Raw genomic sequence first — 27,890 nt, forward strand, 5'->3', positions numbered from 1 at the left:
CACCTTTCCATTGCTTCCAAATTTACAAGGAAGAGATTAAACTTATTGTCCTTATAATACTCCAACAGTGTTAGATAAGATAGCCTCAATGTATTGTCACAACTAAGATAACGGTTACAATCAATAAATTATTTTTCCTTTTATTTTAGTCCATGATTCTATTCATTCAAATAAAAAATTGTCTCTGGTCTACCTTGTTTGAAGTTTAATCTGTATCTTGAGCTGGACAAAGAAGAAAATATTTATAGCCCCCGAGAAATATTGATATTAGGAAACATATGCTGACAAGGGAAGAGAAACCCAAACATGGCTCCTGTTAATCCTTCCATCCCACCCCTCCACAGCATCTTAGAAGAGTCTTGTCTATCCTGTTGATTTCTGGGACATGTAAACATGGCAAGCTTAAGGGTGCAGGCTATCTGGCTATAGTTGAGCCTCTTTTCAACGTCCTTTGTGACCCAGCAGGGGGTTATGGAATCAATGTAGTAGGTCCTGATCAGCATTTAAAAAGAATAAGATTAATTAGTTGAAAATATCAGAATGCATTAATGCATTTCATAAAATAAGGGTAGTATTTCATGAAACTTTTGTCTTACAGGGGTGTGTGGGTGTATAGGCATGCATACATTCTGGGTTGAGCTGTCAAATACATTTCTTATGGAGGATCGCAGTCAAAAAAGTTTTCTAAGTACTAGTGTAAGGTGCACATTTCTTTTTCCTTTCCATTTTGCTCTTTGCTAATTTGTTCTCGCTCTGAAACTCTCCTGCATGGTGAAGAGAAATTGTAGTAATTAATAGCCAGAGAAGCAAGACCCAATTTTCAGTCTGTAAACAGCTGGGATACAAAGACTGTTGCCCCTAACTCATTGCTCTGAGTCAATCAAATGTCCAAATATTAGGACTGATGGGTTGAGACCTAAAACCTCATTGAGTAAGAAGTTACAGGACAATTTATTTGCAAATTTATTACCTGCACTATTCAAGCCTCAGTGGTTCTTCCTGACATGCAAAGGACACAGGGTTCAGCTTAGCATTCCAGACCATTTTTGATATAGTCCTACCTTACTTTTCCACACTGATTCCCCTACTTTTCTTCTACACCAGTCCTGTGCTCCAGCCAAATGAATTTCTTGGCGCTCCCCTCTGAACAGTCCATCTATTTCTCACTCTCGGTTCTTGGTTGTACTGTTCCTTCTGCCTGGGACAGTCTCCTAACCCAGTCCATCTCTACTTGCTAAAGTCCCATCTACACTTCAAAGATTCATTTCCAAATTCCTTTCCAGAATCCTAATATCTTTTTCTTTTTCTTTTGAGACAGAGTCTCACTCTGTTGCCCAGGCTGGAGTGCAGTGGCGCAATCTCAGCTCACTGCAACCTCTGCCTCCTGGGTTCAAGTGATTCTCATGCTTCAGCCACCCAAGTAGCTGGGACTACAGGCGTGCCACCATGCCTGTACTTTTAGTAGAGATGGGGTTTCACTATGTTGGCCAGGCTGGTCCCATACTCCTGACCTCAGGTGATCCACCAGCCTCGGCCTCCCAAGGAGCTGGGATTACAGGCGTGAGCCACCATACCCAGCCCTAATATATATTTTTTTCTTTTGAACCCCATAAATATCTTTTAAAAAATTCCTTTCTTAAAAATACTTAAGCTACTTAAAGATACCATTTCCCTGCTTCCAGGAGAAAAACACATGCACTATAAAAATAAGAAAATATAGATGTCACAGAAGAAAAGTCCTGTTTTAAAATCTATGCATTATACATATTTATGTATATTTATAACCATCTGCTATATCACCTTATAATGTACTTTTAATTATAAAGATTTCCCATATCATTAAATATTTTTCTTTGCCATGATTTTTAATGGCCACAAACTCTAGTTTATTTAACAATTATGTAACTATAACATAATCATATAATTTGGAGCATTTTTTCTTGCTTATAGGTAGGGTGCAATATTTTGAGGTAATATAAATGGACTAATATCTGGGATATGGTGACAAATCTTCCAAAGAGCACAATATTTTTTGGAAACAAGAAATTAGAGCCTGAGATAATTAGGAGAAATGTAAGTTCCCAATGAAACTCTGGAGATATTGGCAGGTATGCTGGGTTTCTTAAGTGGTACACGGGTTTGGAGTCAATTGTACTTAAATTTTAAAGGACAGTGAGACCAGCTGCCCTAAGGATGATTGTAGAGGGTAATCCAGGCAGCTCATCCATGGAAGCATGCATGCCTCCCTACCTCAAAATATTTCAGTCTTTAAGGGCTCTTTAAATCGTGTAGTAAGAGGTGGACTTCTCTGACTTTTTGCTCTCCCCTTTCCCCCTTCCCCCTTCTCATCTACTTTTCCTTTTCCGGTATCTTGCACCATCAATTATCCTACATCTTATCTGCCATTCTCCCCTCTCAGCTCCTTTATTTAAGGTCTCCCCACTCAAGTTAGAAAAAAAAAAAAAAAATCACCGGCCAGGCGTGGCAGCTCATGCCTGTAATTCCCGCACTTTGGGAGGCTAAGGTGGGTGGATCACCTTAGGTCAGGAGTTTGAGACCAGCCTGGCCAACATGGCGAATCCCCATGTCTACTAAAAATACAAAAATTAGGGCCGGAAGCGGTGGCTCAAGCATGTAATCCCAGCACTTTGGGAGGCTGAGGTGGGCGGATGACCTGAGTTCAGGAGTTTGAGACCAGCCTGACCAACATGTTGAAACCCCATTTCTACTAAAAATATAAAATTAGTCAGGCATGGTGGCACATGCCTGTAATCCCAGCTACTCGGGAGGCTGAGGCAGGAGAATCGGTTGAACCCAGGAGGCAGAGGTTGCAGTGAGCCGAGATTGTGCCATTGCACTCCAGCCTAGGCAACAAGAGCGAAACTCTGTCTGGACAAAGTGGCGTGTGCCTGTAATTCCAGCTACTTTGGAAGCTGAGGCTGGAGAATCATCAGAACCCTGGAGGTAGAGGTTGCAGTGAGCCGAGACCGCGCCATTGCACTACAGCCTGGGCTGCAAGAGCAAAACTCCGTCTCAAGAGAGAGAGAGAAAAAAAAAAATCAACTTCTCCCTTTACTCTTTTGTAGAGAGGGAGGGTCTCGCTATGTTGCCCAGGCTGAACTCAAACTTCTCGGCTTAAGGGATGGTTTTGCCTCAGATTCCACAGTAGGACCCAACTTTCTCCTTTATTCTTGGTACTTCTTGAGCTCCAGGCCTACTTTTCTCTCTCCCCCACTGCCAAATACTTGAAATCATCACCCTTTATTGACTTCATTGCTTCATCGCTAACATACTGCTTAGCCAAACTTTCAACTGAATTCCGCGCCTGGTGCACAGCAGGCCCCGCTTGCGTGTTAGTTCCAGCCCTCTTGCAAATTTGCATCTCCTTCCTGGAGAAGGAATTTCTCCACGGTTAGCAGTGTGTGCTCACTGCCAGGCACCAGGGCCTCATCTCCGTGTTCCCACACCCTGACCTTGCTGCCGCCCTAATCCTGCGGACCCAGTTTCCAGGTACGCCGGGTTCTTGGAAGGTCCTGCCGGTCACCCTCCTGGCCTTCTGCCAGACTCTCTGAGTTCTCACCCTGCAGAGTCAACGCTTCCCCAGTAACCCTGAGAGATCTCCCACTCTACCTCTTTGAGGCACCCGTTGCCAGTCCTCCATCTCTGTTTGCCGCGCGTCCCTCGGTTACCCCAGTGGCAACATGTCAGAGTGCCCCGCACCTCCAAGCCTGAGCGAATGTCCTTGTACGACCAAACCCTTAGGGCGCACCTGAGCGCCAGGCCCACGCCACCCCTGCTTCCTTTCACTTAACAGCCTCGACTAGGCCCCACTATGCGCCAGATCTCAGTGAAGAGGACCCAGTCCCGGGTCCTGGGCGTTCTTCGCCGGCGAGACAGCTGCGTAGGCAGATCCTGTTCCTCTAGTGGGCGGCCTCGGCCCTTGCCCCGAGGCGCGTCAGAGGACAAGAGGCTCAGCTCGCAGGGAGCGGCTGCCTGCTGGACCGCACAGGGTGCCTAGCAGGGGTGGAGGGAACTGGAGCCGGGCGGGGGACGCCCGGGGTCGGGGATCCAACCCTGAGCTGCGCCGTCCCCGCCCCGCCCCGTACGGTCCCGTCCCGCCCCGCCCTACCCGCCGCCGCCGTCGTCGCTGTCGCCTGGCCTGCGCCGCGCAGCCCGCCTCGGGCGGGAGGCGGGAGGCCGGGCCCAGGCCGGGGCAGCCCCTCAACCGCACCGTCCTGGGCCGGTGCCCAGGTCCGAGTCGCCTTCCGCCTGCCCCCGCTCCTCCCCGCGGCAGCCCCAGCCAGGTCCCGCCGCCAAGCCGGCTCCCGCCCCCGCTCCGCCCCCGGAGCCGCAGCCCCGCCCGCCACCGCCGTCGCCATGTTGTGGCTCCCGCAGCCGGCGCTGGGGACGCGCGCGGCCGAGACCCGGGCCTACAGTCGCCGCCGTAGCCGCCAGGTAAGCGCCCCCCGGGGGCCGGGCCGAGCGGGGCCAAGCGGGGCCTGCGGGCCGGGGCAGCCCCAGCCTGGGCCTGGGAGGATCGGAGCCGGGACCGAGCCCGAGCTGGAGCCGCGGCCCTGCCCTGCAGCCTGGCGGACCCTGCCCGCCGCCAGAGGCGGCAGCCACTTCCCCCGACCGCCGCCTGGCGGGCCCAGGCCGCCACCCCACCCCGCCCCCGGCCGTCGGGCGCCGGCCCCTTCCGCCGCTGCGACCGCTGCTCCTCTGCAGGCCGGGCACGCTGCTGTCCTCCGCGCAGGGCGGGACGTGCGGCCGCCTTCGGCGACAGCCCGCAGCCCCCCGCTCGGGCACGGATAACGGTGCCACTTTCTCCCCCTGGGACGGCCTGTCAGCCCGACCGTCCCCGCCGCCCGGAGAGCTGTCGCCGTCACGGGGCAGACACTTCGGGGAACGACCCTCTTCGGCGCCCCTCAGCCCTCCCCTCCCTTGAGCCCAAGTTCTGACCCTGGGGAGGGTTTCTCGGGGAGCAAACAGGTATTCCTAGAGCTCCAGAGTTGGGGTCCTCAGGGGTGACCAGGCATGTTGATCAGGGTGAAAATTATCTCTCTGCAAGGGCTCTTCCTGCCAACGAGGGGGTTGACGGGAGGCTCAGTGTGACCTGAGGGAGGACAGAAGAGCGTCTGCTGGACAGATGGCCTCCTGGCCTTGGATCAGCGTTTGTGAGGGGGAGGGGTCCGTATGACCTTAGGTATGCCTGCTCCTGAGAACTTCAGCATTATTGAAGCTGTTTAGGGATTTTAAACCATTTTTTGAGTAAGCCAAAGGTGGCATTAAAGGTCCTGGATTGGAATAAGTCCACAGGCCCACCCGGGGAAGCATGTTTGGCATCCAGGACTAGTCTAGAATAGGACTGGCAGTAGAAGAATGGGACTTGGGGGGTAAGATGGTGTTTGGCTTATGGTTTGCCCACTTGAGTTCAAGCCTGTGTTCATGGAGGGCCTCTGTAGGGTGCTTCTGTCCCGGGTGCAGGGTAGTGCACGGTATGGCAGAGTGCAGAGGATGTGGACAGACAGATTCCTGGCCTGGTGGATGCTTGGTGGTATTTCAGTAGTCTGTTTCCTCAACCTCACTGTTACATTACACAGTGAAAGAGGCAGAAGTGTGGTGTTAGTGCGTCCATTTTGATCATTTTCCAATTTTTCAACTAGTTGTGGCTTTGATTTATTACATAAATTTTACTGAGCACTTACTATGTGCCAGGCACTGAGCTAGGTGTTGGCTGTACAGTGGTAAGCTAGAAAGATACCATGTTTTAGTTGTTAGCCATTGGGAAAGTCTAACAATAAATAGTCGTGGCCGGGCATGGTGGATCGCGCCTGTAATCGCAGCACTTTGGGAGGCTGAGGTGGGTGGAGTGCCTGAGGTCAGGAGTTTGAGACCAGCCTGACCAACATGGTGAAACCCCGTCTCTACTAAAACAATACAAAATTAGCCGGGTGTGGTGGCACATGCCTGTAATCCCAGCTACTTGGGAGGCTGAGGCATGAGAATTGCTTGAACCTGGGAGATGGGAGTTTGCAGTGACCTGAGATCGTGCCATTGCACTCTAGCTTGGGCTACAGAGTGAGACTCCATCTCAAAATAAATAAATAAATAGTCGTGGAAATTTTTTCAACAACAAATATTTGTCAACAAATATGTCTTAGGCATTGTTCTAGATACAGTGAACAAAGAAAGCAAAAATGATTGCCCTTGTGGTGCTTTCATGGAAGTGGGGGAGAAGACAATAAATAAAGTATATAACAAAAATATGGTCTGTTAAAAAGTGTGAAATGCTAAGGGGAAAAAGGAAGCAGGGAAGGAGAATCTGAGGTATCAGGGGTGGTAGTTGAATTTATATTATTAGGGTGGCCTGGGAAGGCTTCCTAAGAAGGTGTCTTTCGAGTAAAACTTTGAAGGAAGTGGTAAACTAATAATTTACTACGGTGAGTATAAGGAGAGAATTATGAAGAGAGGGTTAAGAGACTGATTTGATTTGGGGGCTCAGGAAAGGCTTCCCTGAGGAAGTGACGTTTAGGCCAAGATCTGAAGGAGGGTTAAGAGTTAACCATGTGTGGAGCTGACTGTAGCAAGGAGGAAGTGAAAGAGGCCTGTGGGACTGGAGGGGGAAAAGGAGAGGGGAGATTAGTCTGGAGACTAGGGCCAAGTTAGAGCAGTGGGGCCTTGGGGGCAGAATGCCTGCCTCTTTAGTTTCGTTTGTATCTCCAGTGTAATTAGGAACCTTTGAAGAGTTTAAGGGAATGACATGACATTTACATTTTAAAAGGTCTCTAGCCCCTGTGCAGGGAATGGACTTTTGAGATAAGCAGGTAAGGCAAGGCTTTCTGGGTTGAGTGGCTTAACTACCTGATCTGTTTGGAAAGGGCTCAAGCAGTCTGGGGGAGATCCTTTGCCTCTGTGAGTCTGCTTCATCTAGCTTTTAGGAAGGGAAGGCAAAAATGAATTAGCATTTATGGAGTACCTGCCAGGTGGGAGAACCAATTTTAAAGACTTCTGCATACATTATTATATTTAACTTAGTCCTCTCTACACCCTAAGAGAAAGAGGTTATCATACCCATTTTACAAAGAAATAAATGCAATGGGGATGGATGACTTATTCAAAGCCATATTTGTAACATAGCCTGGATTCAAAGCACGTCTGCCTGAATTCAGAGCCCACTGGCTCTGGAGCCAGACCACTGAAGTTTGCATTTTGCTCCTGTCACTTGCAAACCAAATGATCTTGAGTTATTTAACCTCTCTTGTGCCTCAGTTTCCTCATCTTGAGTGCAGATGAAAGTCCCTATCTCATAGAGTTGTTGTACAGATTAAGCATGTAAACAGTTTAGCACTGGGTTCAAGTGTTGGTTGCTTTTATTATTTTAAACATTTTTATTAGTTTTTTTTTTTTTTTTTTTTAAACTAGAGACAAGCTGGATGTGTTGGCTCACGTCTGTAATCCCAGCACTTTGGGACACTGAGGTGGATGGATCACCTGAGGTTAGGAGTTCAAGACCAGCCTGGCCAACATGGTGAAACCCCGTCTGTACTAAAAATATAAAACTTAGCTGAGCGTGGCGGCGCACGCCTATAGTCCCAGCTACTCAGGAGGTGGAGGCAGGAAAATTGCTTTAAACTGGGAGGCGAAGGTTGCAGTGAGCTGAGATTAAGCCACTGCACTCCAGCCTGGGTGACAGAGCGAGACTCCGTCTCAAAAAACAACAACAACAACAACAACAACAAAACTAGAGACAATGTCTCACTATGCTGCCCAGGCTGGCTTTGAACTCCTGGCCTCAAGTGATCCTCCCTCTTCCACCTCCCAAAGTGCTGGTCTTGGAGACATGAGCCACCAGGCAGGCCTTTGGTTTTATTATTTAAATGTTTGAAATATCCACGTTGTGTCTCAGCCATATTGTGGTCATTTTAAATGAGATTAAATATATAGATAATTTATTTCTTGAATTTTGTGGGACTTTTTTTTTCCTCTTATCGTCTCTTAATAACTTAATGCCATGTTCCATGTGATCAGTCATTCAACATCAAGCTCCCATTTCATGCTTGTGGAATACATAGTGAGTTTCTTCCAGGAGCTCAGAGTATCCAGTGGAGCTCAGATATTTTAAAGGATGAGTTACAGTGTACTTAAGTTCTCTAGCACAATTGTGGTTAAAGAGCTATTTGAAACAGTAAGAATGAAATCCCTGGGTAAATAGGAAAGACTTCAGGGAGGAGGTGACTTTTGAACTGGGCTTTGGAGGAAGAATAGGAGTTTCACAGGCAAATAAGATTGAGCAAAGAACATTCTAGGTAGATAGAGTCATAAGTATGAAAGCATGGAGCCATGGTAGCCCCCATTGTTTCGGGATGAGGCTGGAAAGCTAATTTGGGGCTGTGAAAGGCAGGTCAAGGAGTTTGGATTTTATTCTGTAAGCCATGGGGAGCTACCAGAGAGTCTTAGATACATCACATACATCCCATGATAGGAGTTGCAGTTAGAGAGTGGAGATAGATGTTATCATGGGGTGGCTTTGTTTGGGGGGCATCACTATGTTTCAGGATCTGGTTCTCTGCTTCGTAGACCAGAAATTAATTTTGTAGGGTACTCAGAGCTGATCGGATCCAGAGAGACTGACTCACTAACCAAACTTGGAAGAGACTCATGAATAAACTTAGGATATTAACTGACCATGAGAAATGAAACTGCAGAATGACAGATGTTTCTGTCCTCTGGCCATTGCTCCCCTCTCTCTGGCCAGGGCTGGGACATACTAACAAACACTTGCTCCTCAATTCCTGTTTGTTTTTCTCAGGCTCCATGAAAACAAACCCTTTCTGTTAACATAATCTTTCCTCAAGCTCTATTCAGTGTAGTCAACAATGATTATTAATTGATAGAATGAATGATTCTATATTGTTTATGTGGGATCCTGTATTTGTGAAACTTAAGGAATGGGAGAAATAACAGAAATAAAATATCAGAAAGGAGTGTTCCATAGAATTAGGTTAATGGAGAAGGTATGCAGATTCTAAGTAGCTTGGATAAATTGTGGCTAGCAGTGGTTGTGGGCAGATGCATTGAAAGTTGTTCTGGGAACAGAGGTCTGTGAACTCTTGGACGGGGTAGAGGGCTTTTGGCTGCATGTGAAGGAGACACTGGTTTAGGATCTTTATCTTCCTTACACATTGGAGACAGAAAAGAAAATAATTCCCACCCTCCACTCAGCCAGATCATGGTGAGCTTTAATTTAATTTATTTTGTTATTTTATTTTTGAGATGGAGTCTCACTCTGTTGCCCAGGCTGGAGTTCAGTGATGCCATCTTGGCTCCCTGCAACCTCCACCTCCCAGGTTCAAGCGATTCTCCTGCCTCAGCCTTCTGAGTAGCTGGGATTACAGGCATGCGCCACCACACCCGGCCAATTTTTGTATTTGTAGTAGAGTGGAGTTTCACCATGTTAGCTAGCGTGGTCTTGAACTCCTGACCTCAAGTGATTTGCCTGCCTTGGCCTCCTAAAGTGCTGGGATACAGGCATGAGCCCCTATGCCTGGCCTTATTCCTATCTTTACATGTAAATTTGTTTAAACTTTTCTTTTCTTAAAAAATAGGAACATCCTGAATAGGAGAGAGTTCTGAATGTTGATGTCCCTGAGGTAGAGCAATTGCATGTACCCAAAATCTGTGTGTTTTCATTTGTGGGCATCTCTGGTCCAGGGGCCTCCCTTTGCTTGCTCCAAGGGTGTAGGATGTGATATCCATTAGCTAATTGCTTTTGGGAACTGTTTTCAGAGGATCAGAGTGCTACTTCAGCCAACCATTTGCTTCTGTTTAACAGCAGGGAAAGTGTGTGTGTGTGTTTGTTGAAATGACACATTTGATCCTTTTTGTGGCTCAAATAAAAGTTAATGAATACCTTTCGAGTTTGGTGCCACGACAGTTATTCCTCAAAGCTGTCAGCACTTATGGGCTGTCCTCTGGTCACTGCGTGACTTTGGTTAAGTTCCTTACCTTTTCCATTTCAGATTCTGAAAGTGTTATATCAAGAGGTAATAATGGGCAGCTGGGCACGATAGCTCATGCTTGTAATCCCAGCAGCACTTTGGGAGGCCGAGGTGGGTGGATCACTTGAGGTCAGGAGTTCGAGACCAGCCTGGCCAATATGGTGAAATCCTATCTCTACTAAAAATACAAAAATTGGCCGATTGTGGTGGCACATGTCTAAAATCCCAGCTACTTGGGAGGCTGAGGCAGGAGAATCGCTTGAGCTTGGGAGGCTGAGGTTTCAGTGAGCGAAGACTATGCCACTGCGCTCCAGCCTGGGTAACAGAGCTAGATTCCATTTCAAAAAAAAAAAAAAAGGTGATGATGATGAGGCCTGGCATGGTGGTTTACACCTGTAATCCCAGCACTTTGGGAGGCTGAGGTGGGAGAATTGCTTGAGCCCAGGTCTCGAGACCAGCCTGGGCAACATTGAAAGACCCCATCTCTTAAAAAAAAAAAAAAAAAAGGAGGTATTGGTGTCTCCCTTTCTCTCATCAACACACTCTGGGGGATGAAAAGGGTGATAATGTCTATGTGTGTGTTAGATTGTAGAACGACTGCCACTGTGTTGAGTGAAGAAAAGGAGTATGTCTGCTGAACAGATTAACATCTGGTCTCCAATCAGTATGTGTGGTGGGGTAGGGGGACTGCATGACTTTAACTTTTTATTTTTGAGAGGTCTAGGATTATTGCAAAAACTGAGTTTTTGTTTTGTTTTGTTTTTAAGGCAGAGTGTCACTCTGTTGCCCAGGCTGGAGTGCAGTGGTGCGATCTCAGCTCACTGCACCCTCCGCCTCCCAGGTTCAAGTGATCTCAGCCTCCCAAGTAGCTGGGACTACAGGCACCCATCACCACACCCAGCTAATTTTTTTTTTTTTTTTTTTTTTTTGGTATTTTTAGTAGAGATGGGATTTCACCATGTTGGCCAAGCTGGTCTCAAACTGCTAACCTCAAGTGATCCTCCTGCCTCGGCCTCCCAAAGTGCTGGGATTACAGGCGTAAGTCACTGCACCTGGCTGAGATTTGAAAACTTTAAAAAAGTGTTTTTAAATTTTTTTTTTTTTTAAGAGATGAGGTCTCTATATTGCCTAGGCTAGCCTCAAACTCCTGGGCTCAAGCAATCCTCCTGCCTTAGCCTCTTGAGTAGCTGAGACTATAGACAGTCACCACTGTGCCCAGCCTGAAACTTTTTTGAGTAGTCCAGAGGTGGCATTGAGGGTCCTCCTCCATAAAAATAAATCCACAGACTCATCCAGAGAACACGAGACCTATATCCCAGGTCTAACTCAGAATAGACTTGCTTCTCTGTAAGGACAGAGTTTACAGTAAGATCTTACCTGAGTGGAGGGGTGGGGTGGTTTTTACTTTGTTCTTTATATTTTCTTCCTATCATTTGAATTTTATACAGACATGTATATATCATCTTTACAAAAACAAACAAGCATCCTGTAAGCCTAGTTTCATTTTGGAGACGAACATTGAATGCCCTAAAGCAAAAACTCAAAAGCTGCCTAGAACTATGTCCCTATAGAGATGTATGATGTTGGAATTGGCCTCCTCTGTCACTCTCAGGATAAGATGCTTTTGTTAGATATGCATTCAAACAGGTGGGTTAGGCTAGCACCTCTGATTGGGATAGTCCCTGAATTCAGAGAGGCAGGGCTGCACCCATCTGGGAGGAGCTGATGAATAGAGTATGATTTGGCTTCTAGCTTCATTAGTTGGTTGCTTTCTTTAGGGGTGTTTCTAAAGAAATCACTCCTTTTCTGGTGTGGCTCTGGGCTACCTCCTATGGACCACTGGGCTCAGTCTCTCACACACCAGCATGGGGATTCTAGAGGCCTTGATGTTACAACCTGAGGATCAAGGGACTGTGAAGAGAGAGAGTTCCCATGTGTAACCCTTACATGCATTCCTGGGATTTCCCACCTTTTAGGAGTTTAGCTCATACTAGGGGCAAGGTGGAGGGCTGCTCCTTATAGCCAGTCTTTGGATGCAGGAACATTTTACCCACATTGCCCTTGGCAAGCTAGAGCCAATGTGAGCCAGCAGAGTGTACTCTGGCTCCGCTTTTATCCCCCTGGTTTGCTGTAGTTTACAACATTCTACTTTTTTTGTCAGTTCAGTTCCTGAAATTGCGAGTATTCCTTTACAAGCCAAAGGACAGGGTGAGACTACAGAGAGAGGTTTTGAAGATAGGTGTCCATTGTAACTGTAAGCCATCTCAGGGACATTGTAGGGCCTGATGACGCATTTGAGGCAGAACTTTGGCATTTTCAGAAAAGGGGACCCAGGGATGGGCACTGAGCAGTTCAGATTTTTCTGGACTTGCCCAGCCAAAGCTCTGGTCTGTGTGGCTGGGCTGCTATCTGCCTTTGTGCTGTTATTCTCCCCAGACTTGAACTTAACTGGCTGAGGTTATAAAAACTACTTCACCATTTAATACTTTATTAAGGCTGTAAATCTTTAGGCCCTTAAAAATATTAGATTTTTTTTAAAAGATAGGAATCTTGCTACATTGCCCTGGCTGGATTGGAAATCCTAGGCTCAAATGATCCTCCCTTAAACATTTTTTTTTTTTTTTTTGCTGGGCGCAGTGGCTCACTCCAGCACTTTGGGAGGCTGAGGTGGGTGGATCACTTGAGGTCGGGAGTTTGAGACCAACCTGGCCAACATGGTGAAACCCCATCTGTACTAAAAATACAAAAAAGTAGCTGGCCATGGTGGTGTGCGTCTATAGTCCCAACTAATCGGGAGGCTGAGGTGGGAGAATCACTTGAACCTGGGAGATGGAGGTTGCAGTGAGTCGAGATCATGCCAGTGTACTCTGGCACGGGTGACAGAGTGAGACTGTCTCAATTAAAAAAGAAAATTATTTTTGTAGCGATGATGGGGTCTTGCTATATTGACCAAGCCGGTCTCAAACTCCTGGCTTCAAATAATCCTTCCACCTTAGCTTCCCAAATTGCTGGGATTACAGGCATGAGCCACAGCATGTGGCCCTCACCTTCCCCAGTAGCTGGGACTACAGGTGTGCCACTGTCCCTGGTCATGGTCATTATTCTTTTTTTTTTTTTTTTCTTCTTCAAGAGATAGGGTCCAGCACTGTCACCCAGGCTGGAGTTGGAGTGCAGTGGTGCATTCATAGCTCATTATAGTCTTGACCTCCTGGACTCAAATAATCCTTGTACTTCAGCCTCCAGAGTAGGGACTACAGGCATGGGCCACAATGCCTGGTTGATTAGTTTTATTTGTTTATTTCTTTTGTAGGGACAGGGTCTTGCTGTGTTGACCAGGCTGTTCTCAAACTCCTGACTTGAAACGATCCTTCCACCTGGGCCTCTCAAAATGTGGGATTACAGGTGTGAGTCACTGTGCCTGGCTGCCATTTATCCTTTTTTTTTTTTTTTTTTTTGAGATGGCATCTCACTCTGTCACCCAGGCTGGAGTGCAGTGGCATGATCTCAGCTCACTGTACCCTTCACCTCCTGGGTTCAAGCAGTTCTCCTGCCTCAGCCTCCCAAGTAGCTGAGACTACAGGCACACGCTGCCATGTCTGGCTATTTTTTTTTTTTTTGTATTTTAGTAGAGATGGGGTTTCACCATGTTGCCCAGGCTGGTCTCAAACTCCTGAGCTTAGGCAATCCGCCCACCTCGGCCTCCCAAAGTGCTAGGATGACAGGCGTGAGCCACCGTGCCCAGCCATTAATCCTTTTAAAAAAATTTTTTTTTGAGACCGTCTCACTCTGTTGTCTAGACTGTAGTGCCTTGGCGTGATCATGGCTCACTGCAGCTTTGACCAACCAGGCTTAGGTGATCCTCCCACCTCAGCCACCCAAGTAGCTGGGACCACAGGCGTGTGCCACCATACCAGCTAATTTTTTGTAATTTTTTTTTGTAGAGATGGGGTTTTGCTATGTTGCCCAGGCTGGTCTTGAACTCCTGAGCTAGGCGATCTGCCCCTCTTGGCATCCCAAAATGCTGGGCTTACAGGTGAGAGCCATGGCGCCTGGCCTGTTATTCTTAATTAGCATGTTTACTTGTATTTAAAGTCTTGGGGAGGCCAGGTAAGGTGGTTCACACCTGTAATCCCAGCACTTTTGGGGGCTGAGGTGGGTGGATTGCTTGAGCCCAGGAGTTTCAGACTAGCCTAGGCTACATAGCAAAACCCCATCTCTACTGAAAATACAGAAGAAAAAAAAAGCTGGGCATGGTGGCACAGACCTGTATTCAGTCCCAGCTACTTGGGAGGCTGGGGTGGGAGAATCACCCAAGGCTGGGAAGTCTAGGATGCAGTTAGCCATGATTATGCCTCTGCACTCCAGTCTAGGTGACAGAGTGGGACTTTGTCTCTAACTAACTAAATAAATAAAATTTTGTGGAGCCTTTTTGCAACAGCATTCTACTCTTTTTTTTGCCAATTCAGTTACAGTAGATACCTACCTTAAAGCCTCTTCTTATAGTCTCCCTGTGCCCTTTGCCTTGCTAAAGGAACACCCTCAAGATTTTAAATATAAGTAAACATTCTAATTAAGATCGGTATTCCACAATTGCTTATAAAAGCAACTGTGGACCCAATCCAGAGCTGGTGCTCTGTAGAGCATAAAAGAATCATGTGAGATGAACTTTGCCCTCCAGGATTTCCCCCACTGAAAGCAATTAGAGAATAATTTGCTTTCAGACCAGAAGTGTCTTAAGGGGGCTTTTCTTTCTGAGGGTGGTGGTTACTGGCATACAGGTCAACCTCTGAGATGGCTGGGAGAGGTAACATTCTCTAGTACCCAAAATGTATTGAATGGCTATTTGGCAGGAGAGAGGTGGTGGCAATGAAGTATTCTCATCTTTCATTACTTTACTTGTCTCCCCTTGACGCTGCTTCCTACCTAAGTGCTATACCCTTTAGGAGAAGCTGGCCTCCTATCCACAAAATATGAACCCCAGTGCCTGTCATTCCATCATTCCTCTGAGTCTAAGGCTTTTGCATTTCCATCTTAGAGTCCTTTTTTAAATTATTTACACCTCCTGGGAGAGGTCATACTCTTAGTACATCATCACCAAACAGTAGCTTTAATTACCAGGAATTAATTAAGTCAACTGAGAGAAAGACTGGGACCCAGGCAGGCACTTGGGGGCAAGAGTGTCTGAAGGGACACAATTCTGCATGGGAGGAGAAAAGTGAGGGCAACAAAAGAAACATTCATACATATCAGTTCCTGCAGTGAATGTTGTTGTACCACCTCATTGCTGACTCTGGGCCCACCTTGGTGGTCCTGCTGGCTGGGGCATAGGGTACGGTGTGGGCTAGCTCTGCCTGTTACAGGGGTTTTGAGGCAGAGTTGGAATTTGAGCCAAGTCTTTAAGGATTGAGGAGATTGTTTTTTTTCCCACTCATTTAAAAAATAATATGTGCTCAGTTTAGAAAAGTTGGGAACATTCAAGAAGAAATTCTTGTAATTCTTCCTAATGATAGTTGAGATGGATAGGCAGAGGGGAGTGATCCTTTTAAAATGTCAGTCTGATAGAATTTGAGGATAAGTGGTAAAAAAAAACACAAAAACCCACCTACAACAAATAAAATATTAGTCTGAGCATATCACTCTTCTATTCCAATCCTCCTGTAGCCTTTCATCTTAGAGTCAAAGACCTAGCAATGGCCTGCCATCATCTGCTTCCCAGCTACATCTACTCTTTCTGCTTCAGGGCATGTGCCACCACGCCTGGCTAATTTTTTGTATTTTTAGTAGAGATGGGGTTTCGCCATGTTGGCCAGGCCAGTCTCGAACTCCTGACCTCAGGGATCCACCCACCTTGGCCTCCCAAAGTGCTGGGATTATAGGCATGAACCAACACGCCCGGCCCAGGAAGTTTTTGAGCAGAGTAAGTGACCTGATAAAAATGGTGTTTGGGAAGGATTAGTCTTAAAGAAACTTGCAGGATGACCAAGTAGGGAAAGATCAGAGAGGGCAAGGAAAGAGCAAGGACAGGGAGTCGGCAGACATGGAACAGAACAGATGACATCAGTGAGACTTGCTGTGTGGCTGCCTTGACAAAGGCTTCCAGTGCTCCCAATGTGGTAGAGTTTAAAGTGTTGTCAGTGGTTTTAAATCAGTTAGCAGGTGGGCTGTAAGTAGGAGAAAGGAAAAGGAAGGGTCCTTCTCAGGTCGCTGAAGGTGTTCATCAGGTTGGGGGGTTTGGGGATAAGCAGGCAGTAGTATCCCAGATGGCACCTTCATCTCGCGGGCTGCAATCCCAGGAGAGGAGCCTGTCTATTCTTTCTGGTCTGCTGAAAACTCTTCCTGTCTGAGTGCAGCTGTCAGTGCTCTCAGGCTTTCTTCTGAATCTGCACATATGCTAAGATGGTATCTGAAAGCCATTTGTTCCATCACCTTTCAACTTCATTTTCTATTTTTGTATGTTTATTTCTCAGAACAAATTGTCTTTGATGAACAAACCCATTGGATTGGATTAATTTACTAGAAATACTTATTTCTGAAAGTATTTCTGAATGGGTTCTGTTTCATTAGGCTTCTGTCCTGTTTTTGATAAGGGTTGTGCCAAGATGAGATCGGTGAAGAAGTGTTTTTGGTATAATCAACCAAACGGCTGCTTCTTTATGATCTTTTGGTATGAGTCATATTTTGAGATTTGTGTTCCTGATGTCTTCATTTAGAATATACATCTCATGGTTTGCTATGTACCAGGCACTATTCTAGGCACTGGGAATATAACAAGGAACAAAATAAACACAAATCTTACTCATATGGGGCTCATTCTGGTTTGTATGCATTTATAGATAATAAGTAAGATAAAATATAAGAGATGGTGAAAAGTATTATGGAGAAAAATAAAGCAGGGATGATGGATGAGGGGTTTAGTGGGGAGGCAGGTTTTCTATTTTAAATTGAGAAGCCAGAGAAATCTCATTGATTAAATGGCCTTTGAGTAGAGGTCTGAAGGAAGTGAGAGAGGGAGCCATGCAGATATCTGAGGAAAGAGCAATCAGATTGGAGAAAAGAGCAAGTGCAAAAGTCCCTCGGGCTGGAGAGGGTTTAAGGAATCCATGGGGGAAGGTATGGATTTTGGGGATCCTTTGGTGGCTCCACCTCTAGAATTTCTGGTTTAATTGGTCTGAGCTGGAGTTAGGCATTAGGATCACTCCAGGGCTGAGAAGCACTGGTCTGAGCGTTAAATAAGCCGTATCCCCTATATTTGGTGGAGAGATTTGAATGGGTAACTGTGAGTAGGTGACTTCAGCTGTTCTGATGGGAAGGGCACACAAGGGCCCTGTGACCTTGCCAGGAATAACAGGAATCTTCCACAGTAATAAAAACTCTTCAGTTTATGTCCCTTTTCTTATTTGATTACCTCTCCTCTGTGGGCCTCAGTTTCCTTGCTTGTAAAGTAAGTGGTTTAAATTTAATGGTTTCCTAGAGTCTCTTTCGCTCCGATAGTCCTGAATCTTTCTAGTGTTGGAAGAAGCTCTAATCTAGAACAATGCTCTAGAACAATATTGTCTAATCTTGGTCTTACAACACTCTAAGGTGTGTCATTATGGCAAGGGCTATGGTGAATGTCTCAATACCAAATTGAAGGAAAATTTGTGCCCTATCCCGTAGCAGCTTGGGAAGATGAGTGTGTTGGGAAACTTGAAATGTGAAAACTGACCTGCCTGTTTGGAGTTCAAAGTACAAGGGCAGCTTGGTCCTTGGAGGCAGGCAGGAGCCTGAGTGCCAGTCTTAGTTCACTCACTGGTGAGTTCCTTGTGCTGTGTGAAGAATGTGTTATAAACTGTAAAATTCCTATACATCCAAGCATCAGTGTGTGATTAGGGTGACCTGGGAGAAGCAGTCAGCCTGGAAGTGAAGACTGACACTCAGGTTTGTTAGCCATTCTGCAGCCAAACTGCATGATTGCACATATGAGAGAGACTGTCTGGATAACCCAACAGAAACTGGTGGCCAGAGGAACCAAGGTTAATCTGGAGTAAATAACCAGGTATACTCATTGGAGCACCTCCCAATTTATTTACTATTGGACAACAGACCTAAGACACCCCTTGGCCCTGATCTCTAACTTTTGTCCTCATTTGGACAGCACAGTGTCTGCTTGTTAGTTTCTGTTTTGAAATGTGAAAGTCCAAATAAAAAAAGGAAAAACTTCCAGGATAGTTTTCTGTAGTTTCTTTCTGTAGAATTGAGATAATTGGTTTCTTTCCCTTTCCTTCTACATTTTTACATTAATATTGTCTGTATTACTATTTAGAATCCAAACTAAATGTTGGTCTGTCAAAATTGGACAAAAATGAAGTCAAGTGAGGGAATGCAGGATTAGAGTGAGAACAGGCAGAATGAGAAATTCAGGGAATGAGTCCTTTTATTACGTAATTTGTGGTATATGTAGTTGATGGGCTATTAACCAGTATTTCTCAACACTAGTCAATTAAATCTGAATCTTAGGGGGGTAGTGGCCAAGTATTAGTAGCTTCCAAAGTTCCCAAGGTGATCCTCATGTTCAGCTACAGTTGAGGACCACCTAGTTTTAAAAAAAGGGTTCTGCCGACTTTGTTCATTTTGTCCCTCATTCTCATCACCTGCTCTGTGCTGACCTCTTCCTACACTGCTCTCTGCCCCCGCCATGATTTCTGCAGCTCACCTGCCCCACTGGCCCCTGCTTGGCCCTCTGCTTCTTCAGCTTCAGCGGGCATCCCGAGCACTGGGGGAATAGTTGTGTGGAGGGGTAAACTAAACCTGGCTTTACTTCCCTTGTCTTTCTGTCCTTTCTCCATGCTTCTGGCCAGCAATTTCTGGGGCACTCTGAAAACTTATGAGGGATAGCTTGCTGGCCACTGAGGTTGGTGGCATAATACTTAACAAACATGTATTTGCTATGTGAAAGGCAGTGTTGTAAGAGCTTTGTAACTATTAACTCATTTTATCCCTGTAATAGCCCATTTTACATATGGAAAAACAGACAGAGATTAAGAATCTTGCCCCAGGTCTCACGGCTAGTTAGTAGAACTAGGATTTGAACCCAGATAGAGTCTGTGCTCTGAACCACCATCCTATAATAGAGGGAGGGGAGCAGACGTGGAGCTGGGAAGAGTTTTGTCTTTGATTACATTTGTGGCCTGCTTGAATTTATGTTTGGGGATTTTTCTCAGGGTCTTACACTTGAATTATTATTATTAGTTTTTTAAACTATCTTTCCTTACTCTAACATTTACCTTCAGACCCACTTAAAAAACATTTTGTTTTTCTTCTTTCCTTAGGTGGTGTTTGGACTCTAGACCATGTGCCTAGGTAGAAGTTTTTCCTTTCTCTGCAGCTCTGCTCCCCTAGCAACGCTCGCCACACCCTTGTTTTGAGATCCTCTCTAAGGTATGATGTCTAGGCTGACCTGAGCTGGCCTTAAAAAGCCAAGAGTTTGGACATGAGATTTTTTTGTTCCCTGGATTTTGTTTTTTTTTTTTGATGATAAAATACATATAACAAAAGTTACCATTTTTAAGTGTGCAGCTCAGTGGCATTAAATACTTTCACGGTTGTGCAAGCATCACCACTGTCCATCTCTAGAACCTGACATCATCTCGTACTAAAACTCTGTACCTATTAAACAATAACTCCCCCTCTCTCTCCCGCTAACCCCTGGCAACCACAATTCTCCTTCTTGTCTCTATGAATTTGCCTACTCTGGGGACCTCATATAAGTGGAATCATTCAATATTTGTCTGTTGTAGCATGTGTCAGAATTTCCTTTTTAAAGCTGAATGATATTCCATTATATGTATATACCACATTTTGTTTATCCTTTCATCTGTTGACAGATACTTGGGTTACTTCCACCTTTGAGTGTTACGAATAATGCTGCCATGAACATGGGTGTACAAATATCTTGTGTCCCCCCGCTCTTAATTCTTTTGAGTATATACACCCAGAAGTGGAATTGCTGGATCATATGGTAATTCTGTTTAATTTTTTAAGGAACTGCCAACTGCTTTCTATAGCAGCTGCACCATTTTGCATTCCCACCAGTGATGCACAAGGAATCTGATTTCTCCACATCCTCATTGGCACTTGTTATTATTGGTTTTGTTTTTTGTTTTGTTTTTTTTTTTGAGACAGAGTCTAGCTCTTTTGCCAGACTGGAGTGCAGTGACGTGATCTTGGCTCACTGCAACCTCCACCTCCTGGGTTCAAGTGATTCTCCTGCCTCAGCCTCCTGAGTAGCTGGGACTACAGGTGCATGCCACCACACCCAGCTAAATTTTATATTTTTAGTGGAGACGGAGTTTCATCATGTTGGCCAGGATGGTCTCCATCTCTTGACATGTGATCCGCCCACCTCAGCCTCCCAAAGTTTTGGGATTACAGGTGTGAGCCACCGCGCCTGGCCTTGTTTTGTTTTTAAAGAATAGCCATCCTGATGGGTGTGTGATCTTGGTGGTTACCTTAGTTGGACCCATAAAGTCTACTAGCCAAGGGGTGGGTCCCTATTGTGCTGAAATGTACAAATATAGAAAAACAATATGATAAACCTCTGTGTACTCACTCAAATTCAGTAGTTATCAATTCATGGTCTTTTGTTTTGTTTTGTTTTTAGTATTTTGTTTTTTTGAGACAGGGTCTCACTCTTATCACCCAAGCTGGAGTGCAGTGGCGCGATCAAGGCTCACTGCAGCCTTTACCTCCTGGGCTCAAGCAATCCTCCCACCTCAGCCTCCCGAGTAGCTGTGACTACAGGCACATACCGCCATGCCTGGCTACATGGTCAATCTTGTTTCATTTATGTATCTCCTCCTTGCTCTCTTCCTCTTGCCCTGTGTTATTTTGAGGCCAATTCCAAATGTCACACCATTTTATCTGTAAACATTTCACTCTGTGAAGGCTCTTAATATTCCATTTGTCTGATTGTAGAAAGGCACATAGGGACATGTTATTCCGTATCATTCCCTTGGATCGCCAGGGACATACAGTAGGCACATATAGAACACCTGGATATTGGATCTGTTACCATGCTGGATTGTTGGTGAAGGGCTGCTTTGGCTGGGGCCCTACTTTTCTGCTGAAGGCTGGCTTCCCTCAGGTCTGAGCAGTTACGGTGAAAGAGCACACCCAGATATCTGTTGAGAGGGGAAGGAGAGAAGAGGGAGGAAAAGAGGCATGAGGGAGGGAGCAGGATCTGGAGAGTCAGGGGGCGGAGAGAGAGACAGAGACAGAGAGAGAGAGGACAGGGGAAGAGAAGAGAGGGAGAGAAAGTGTACCTTGAAGGAAGAAATAGGGGGAGAGAGGATGAGAAAGAGAAGAGTGTGTGTGTGTGTGTGTGTGTGTGTGTGTGTATGTATGTAAGAAAAGGGGAATAAGAACAGACACTTGGAAGAGAAACTTTAGCACCTCTTTGACTCACCAGCTCCTAAACTTCTGTGTTGATCTAAGGCAACCATAGAGATGCCTCTAAGAGTAATAGCATGCTCTTTGTGTCCCTCTAGACCTGTCAGTTTAGGAAGCTTTGGAACTGTAGGTTGTCTATGGTAGATGAGACTGGTGGCACCCTCAAAACCACCAAAGAAAGAGTGAATCTGTGGAATGGCCACTTTCTGTTTTCTTTTTGTTTTTCAAGATGGAGTCTCATTCCGTAGCCCAAGCTGGAGTGCAGTGGCGTGATCTCGGCTAACTGCAGCCTTTGCCTCTGGGGCTCAAGTGATTGTCCTGCCTCAGCCTCCCAAGTAGCTGGTACTAGAGGTGTGCACCACCATACCCGGTTAATTTTTTTGTATCTTTCTTAGAGATCTTTTGTATTTTTAGTTTCACCATGTTGACCTGGGTGGTCTCAAACTCCTGAGCTCAGGTGATCCACCCGCCTCGGCCTCCCAAAGTGCTGAGATTACAGGTATGAGCCACCGTGCCCGGCCAACACTGTTTTCTAGGGTCCTTTGCATCGGGACTTGAGGCTTGGTTCACAGCAGGTCTGAGGCTGCTGGCTTCTTGCTTAAATTTAGGGTCCCGTACTACCAAGAGACGATGCATTTACAAAGTTCACTGGGAGGAACACACCAGGATGGTGTGTGAACAAGAGGAGTCCTGTCCCCCTTTTTCTCAAATCTCTGGGTCCTGTTTCCTTCTAACAAAGTGTGGTGCCAGGTTATTGCTGAGATCTGTTTGCAAATAAGGAAAGGTAAAGGGGGTACAGGTTACAAAGTATCAGTTTGTATCTAAATTGTCACCTCTGTGTAAACTGCAGTTGCTGCCAATGCCTAGTGTCTACTTGTCCCAGTCAGTTTTATTGTCTTGTATAATCCCAGCTCCCTCCAGTTCTGTCTTTTTCTATCTTTTAAAAAAGATAGCACCTTTATCGAGATATAATTCACATGCCATACAATTTACCCATTTAAAGTGTACAATTCAATGGTATTTCAGTTTGTTCACAGAGTTGTATTTTCTTTTTTTAGATTTCTTTTCTTTTCTTTCTTTCTTTTTTTTGATAGGGTTTTGCTGTGTCACTTACCCTGGAGTGCAGTGGTGCAATCACAGCTCACTGCAGCCTCAACCTCCCAGGCTCAAGCAATCCTCCCACCTCAGCCTCTTGAGTAGCTGGGACTACAGACATGTGCCACCACTCCTAGCTAATTTTAATTTTAATTTTTTTTTTTTTTTTTTGGTGGAGATGGGGTTTTGCCATGTTGCCCAGCTTGTATTGAACTCCTGGCCTTAAATGATCTACCTGCCTCAGCCTCTTGCTTGGGCTTACAGGCACGAGCCATAGTGCCTAGCCAGTATCTTCTTATCTTCTTTCCTTTTCTTTTCTTTCTCTCTTTCTTTTCTTTCTTTTCTTTTCTTTCTTTTTGTTGAGACAGTTGTGCTCTGTCGCCCAGGCTTGAGGCTGGAGTGCAGTGGCGTGATCCCAGCACACTATAACCTCTGCCTCCTGGGTTCAAGCGATTCTCCTGCCTTAGCCTCCTGAGTAGCTGGGATTACAGGCGTGCACCACCACACCTGGCTTATTTTTGTATTTTTAGTAGAGACAAGGTTTCATCATGTTAGCCAGGCTGGTCTCATACTCCTGACCTCAAGTGATCCACCTGCCTCAGTCTCCCAAAGTGCTGGGAGTACAGGTGTAAGCCACTGTGCCCAGCCTTTTGTGTCTTTTTTTCTTAAGACTCAGGCCCACCCTGTACCTACCTCTTCCCTATGGTTCTCAGAGCTAGCCTTTTCTTTCCTCTGGTGTCACACTGATCCCATCCTCAAAACAAATGAGTTTATGGGACATCGGCCAATGGGCACTCCCCACTGATAAAATATTTAATTTAATCAGCCATTACAGGGATCCAGGATTCATAGACAAGGGCACTTTAGGTAGACTCCTTCCCACTCGCGAAGTCCTATGACCACTGAAGGTCTCTCTAAAATTTTAAGAAGTAAAACAAAAATTTACATATTTGCAAAATGTTTGATTCATAATAAACCCACTTGGGAATCTGACTATCTTGAACAATCTTAACTCTGGACAAATGAGCTTGTCAAATTGTTCCTCCTCCTTTCTTTCTTTTTTCTTTTGGAACTGTTGCCCAGGCTAGAGTGCAATAGCATGATCTCAGCTCACTGCAACCTCCACTTCCTGAGTTCAAGCAATTCTCCTGCCTCAGCCTCCTGAGTAGCTGGGATTACAGGTGCCCACTACCATGCTTGGCTAATTTTTGTATTTTTAGTAGAGATGGGGTTTCACCATGTTGGTCAGGCTGGTCTCGAACTCCTGACCTCAGATGATCAGCCCACCTCAGCCTCCCGAAGTGTTGGGAATATAGGCGTGAGCCACTGCACCTGGCCTGTTCCTCCTTTCTAATGGTGGATTACCTTCCTGTAAACACACTGGAATTTACAAAAAGACAATAAGGTAATGAACAATTATATAATATATGCTGGGTGGTGATAAGTGCTGGGAAGAAAATAAAGCAGTGTAAGGGGATAAAGATTGACGGTGGGGTTGGGGATTGGTATCTCATGTAGAATGGTCATGGAAGGTTCCTGACAAAGTGACATTGGATTAAAGGCCTGAAGAAGTGAGGAAGTGAGCCCACTGAGATCTGGTGGGAGAATGTTTCAAGCAGAGGGAATGGTGACTGCAGAGGCTCGGGATGGAGCATGACCAGCATGCCTGAAGAATGTAAGGAGGCCTTTGTGTGCCTGGACAGACTGGGTGAGAGAGAGGCATAGGAGACGGGGGCAGTGCCTTCATCCCGGCTGTGGAGGCTGTGGGAAAGGGGATTTCACTCTGAGGGACATGGGATGGTGTTGAAGGGTTTTGAAGAGAGTAGGGACATGATGTGATGTGTGCTTTAACATTTTAAAATTGTGGCCAGGCGCGGTGGCTCAAGCCTGTAATCCCAGCACTTTGGGAGGCCGAGACGGGTGGATCACGAGGTCAGGAGATCGAGACCAACCTGGTGAACATGGTGAAACCCCGTCTCTACTAAAAAATACAAAAAAAAAAAAAAACTAGCCGGGCGAGGTGGCGGCGCCTGTAGTCCCAGCTACTCGGGAGGCTGAGGCAGGAGAATGGCGTGAACCCGGGAGGCGGAGCTTGCAGTGAGCTGAGATCCGGCCACTGCAACTCCAGCCCGGGAGACAGAGCGAGACTCCGTCTCAAAAAAAAAAAAAAACAAAAAAAAAAAACAAAAAACATTTTAAAATTGTTCTCACTCATAGGTGGGAATTGAACATTGAGAACACTTGGACACAGTAAGGGGAACATCGCACACCGGGGCCTGTCGTGGGGTGGGGGGAGGGGGAGGGATAGCATTAGGAGATATACCTAATGTAAATGACGAGTTAACGGGTGCGGCACACCAGCATGGCACATGTATACATATATAACAAACCTGCCCGTTGTGCACATGTACCCTAGAACTTAACATATATTAAAAAATTTGAAAACAAACTATCTTATTTTTCGAGATGGGATCTCACTGTGTTGCCTAGGCTGGGGTGCAGTGGCTATCCTCAGGTGCATTCCTGGCTCACTGCAGCCTCAAATTCCTGGGCTCAAGTGATCCTCCTGCCTCAGCCTCCTGAGTAGCTGGTACTACAGGCATGGACCACTGTGCCCAGTGGCAACGTACGTTTCAATAGCAATACTCTGGCTGCTGTGTTGGGAGTGACTAGTAGAGGCAAGGGTGGAAGCAAGGAGATCAATTGGCAGGCTTTTGTGGGAACACAGGAGAGAGATGATGGTAGAGGTAGTGAGAAATGGCTGGACTTGAATATATTTTGAAGGTTGTGTTGACAGGATATGCTTGTGGATTGGATGAAGGGTGTGAAAGAAAGAGAGGTTTAAGCCTAAGCAGCTGGAAGAATGGCATTTTCATTTACTGAAATGGGGAAGGCTGTAGGAGGAAATCAAGAGCTAGATTTTAGACATAGTAGATCTGAGGTGCCTATTAGATATCCAAGTAGAGATCCAAATCTAGAAATAATAATTTAGTGAGTGTCTACTGAGGGGCTTATAAAATAGCAGGAAAGAGAACACTTTACTGAAATGTTCAGTAAACTACAGTAAAGGTAGAAAATTATGATGTGAGGAAGAATAAATAGAGCAAAAGGGAGAGTGAGGTGACTTCTGTGGGAATTCTGTGCGCTTGATGAGCCTCAGTGGTGCCCAAAGATGTTTCCAGTGGATTATGTATGTGTAGGTGCTCAAGAGCAGGGTCTGGGCCTTCAGCTTTGTGCCTTCAGTGCCAGTCATAAGTCTTAGCATTTGGTGATGGTTCCCCTCTCTGAGCCTCAGTTCTCCATGTTTAAAAAATGAAGAGTTTGGACTAGACCAGTGCACTAGAATCACCTGGGAAGCTTTAAAAAAAAAAAAAAACCCCAAAAGCAGGGATCCATCCTAGACCTATTGAATCAGAATTTTCATGGTGGAGCCTGTGTATCTGTATTTTTAAGTCATTCCCCATGTTACTCTTTTGCAGTCGGTCCACCAGCAGCCTTCAGACAGGCATTTGGAAGCCCCTGGACCAGATAATTTCTAAGAGCCCCTTCGGCTTTAACATCTTGTGAGTCTTGTTAGAATGTTTGCAATATAATTCTGTCCTTGCAATCTTCAGTTGGCGTGGAAAAGGCATGGCAGGGGGAGAGGAGAAGCTGCCTCTGGGCGAAGGACACCTTGCACAGGGCAAGCAGGGGCAGGTACATCAGCCAGGGGGGTGAAGAGACATCCAGGAATGGCTCTGGGAGCAGTGGGAGCCGTGACAACTCACCTGCCATGGGGAGCCAGGTGTGTTAGGTCACGGAAATAGAGGAGAAAGACATGACCCCAACACAGGAGTCGCTCATATACTGATGGCAAAGACTGACGAGCAAACGAATGATTCCAACCCCCTGTGAGAAGTGCTGCCACAGAGGAAGAGAGGCCTGGGTGTCAGGAGAAAAGTGGAGCAGGAGGAGGGCAGAGGACTGGAGTTGCAGCACTCAGAGAAGGCATCAGAAGGGAACTCTGGAGCCGAAGCTTGGAGATGAGGAGTTCTTAGGCAGGTTTGTGTTTGGGGCCCTGGTGGGTTGGGGTATCAGGTATTCTTCTCTAGTCAGGGGGATAGCTCAAACCCTGGCACAGAGGCATGAGAGAGTGTGAGATAACCACCACTGGGGTCAGAATGAAAGGTATCCTGACAAGCTGCTGGAGAGGGGCAGAGACCACATTGGAATGCATCCTCCATGTGAGGCTGAAGGGTTTGAGCTCCATCCCAAACACCATGGAGATTTTGAACAGGGTCATCTTGGTGATCAGATGTATGTTTCACAGCAAATTTTATGGCAATATGTACATTAGAGGGGCTACACTAAGTGGAGGAAAGACAAGTAAAAAAGGTGGGGTTTTTTTGCCTGAGCCCACTGGGACAGCTGTTTCTTATGTACTGCTGAGAATCTCTTTGGGCCATTTTTTGCTGCTGGCTTGAACAGCAGGTGCCTCATAAAATGAAACATTGGCCGTTGACTGACTCAGAACATCTGAGACTTGGAGTGACATAGACCTATAATCAGGCCTCAGATGTGTATTCAAGAGGCCAGTGAGATGTATATGCTATGGAGTCTGCTTGTCCACCTTAGCAGTTAATTTTTATATAGAAATCTGTAAGTTCTAGATTAATTTGCCCAGCCATTGCAGCCTGGCCTGCTCAAGGACTCAGAGATCTTTAAAGTTAGTTTAATTTTACATACTAAACCAATGCCTACCTAGGGTCTTCACGCAAGTAATTTTTGATACCATAGGAGTGAAAGCCAATTCCATGTGGTCACAATTCCTTATTCTTTTAGCTATACCATTCCCAGTCTGGGGTTTTGTTCTGAGGCTCTTTTTTTTCTGTTTCCTCTGATCCTACTGAAGTTTCACTGAGTTCCCTTCGCTGCCACCCATGAAAGCAGTGTCTCGACGATTAATGTTCCTGCTCGAGTTCAGGCAGAGGCTCTGCACATCTTGGGAGCAGCAGCTTACTCTTGAACTTGTTTGCTTGTTCTGACTTTCCCCTTGTCTGCTTCCATTCCTGGTACGACCTAGGGAGACCCTGTCTCTACAAAATTAAAAGATCTGGCCAGGCATGGTGGTGCATGCCTGCAACCCCAACTACTCAGGAGCCTGAGGCGGGAGGATCACTTGAGCCCAGGAGGTGGAGGCTGAAGTGAGCTATGGTCACACCATTGCACTCCAGCCTGGGCGACAGAGTGAGACAAACAAATAAATAAAAACTCTTAACAATTACAAGCAGTAATGCAACACAGATGATACCAGTATTTAAGCCATCGTCAGTCATGTGGGGGAGCAGGGTTGAAAGTTCACCCACAGGTTGTAAAACATCCATCCATCCT

General features: G+C 46.0%; 1 protein-coding gene across 5 annotated transcripts in view; it reads left to right on the top strand.

Annotated features, from left to right (window-relative positions):
• The first annotated feature begins 4,162 nt into the window (after positions 1 to 4,162).
• The window catches only part of ZNF592 (zinc finger protein 592), a 57,208-nt gene continuing 33,480 nt past the window's right edge, over positions 4,163 to 27,890 (top strand). For 2 of the 5 annotated variants that reach the window (XM_050796080.1, XM_050796081.1), the window contains exons 1-3: positions 4,163 to 4,455; positions 19,307 to 19,415; positions 26,000 to 26,561. In XM_050796080.1, coding sequence (XP_050652037.1) covers positions 26,395 to 26,561 — 167 coding nt within the window. In that variant the 5' untranslated portion in view covers positions 4,163 to 4,455; positions 19,307 to 19,415; positions 26,000 to 26,394. Of the gene's footprint in view, positions 4,456 to 19,306; positions 19,416 to 19,861; positions 19,996 to 25,999; positions 26,562 to 27,890 lie in introns of all 5 variants that reach the window. The other 3 variants (XM_050796082.1, XM_050796083.1, XM_050796084.1) reach the window with 3 other exon arrangements.

Source organism: Macaca thibetana, chromosome 7 (assembly GCF_024542745.1).
Source record: "Macaca thibetana thibetana isolate TM-01 chromosome 7, ASM2454274v1, whole genome shotgun sequence".
Lineage (NCBI taxonomy): Eukaryota > Metazoa > Chordata > Mammalia > Primates > Cercopithecidae > Macaca > Macaca thibetana.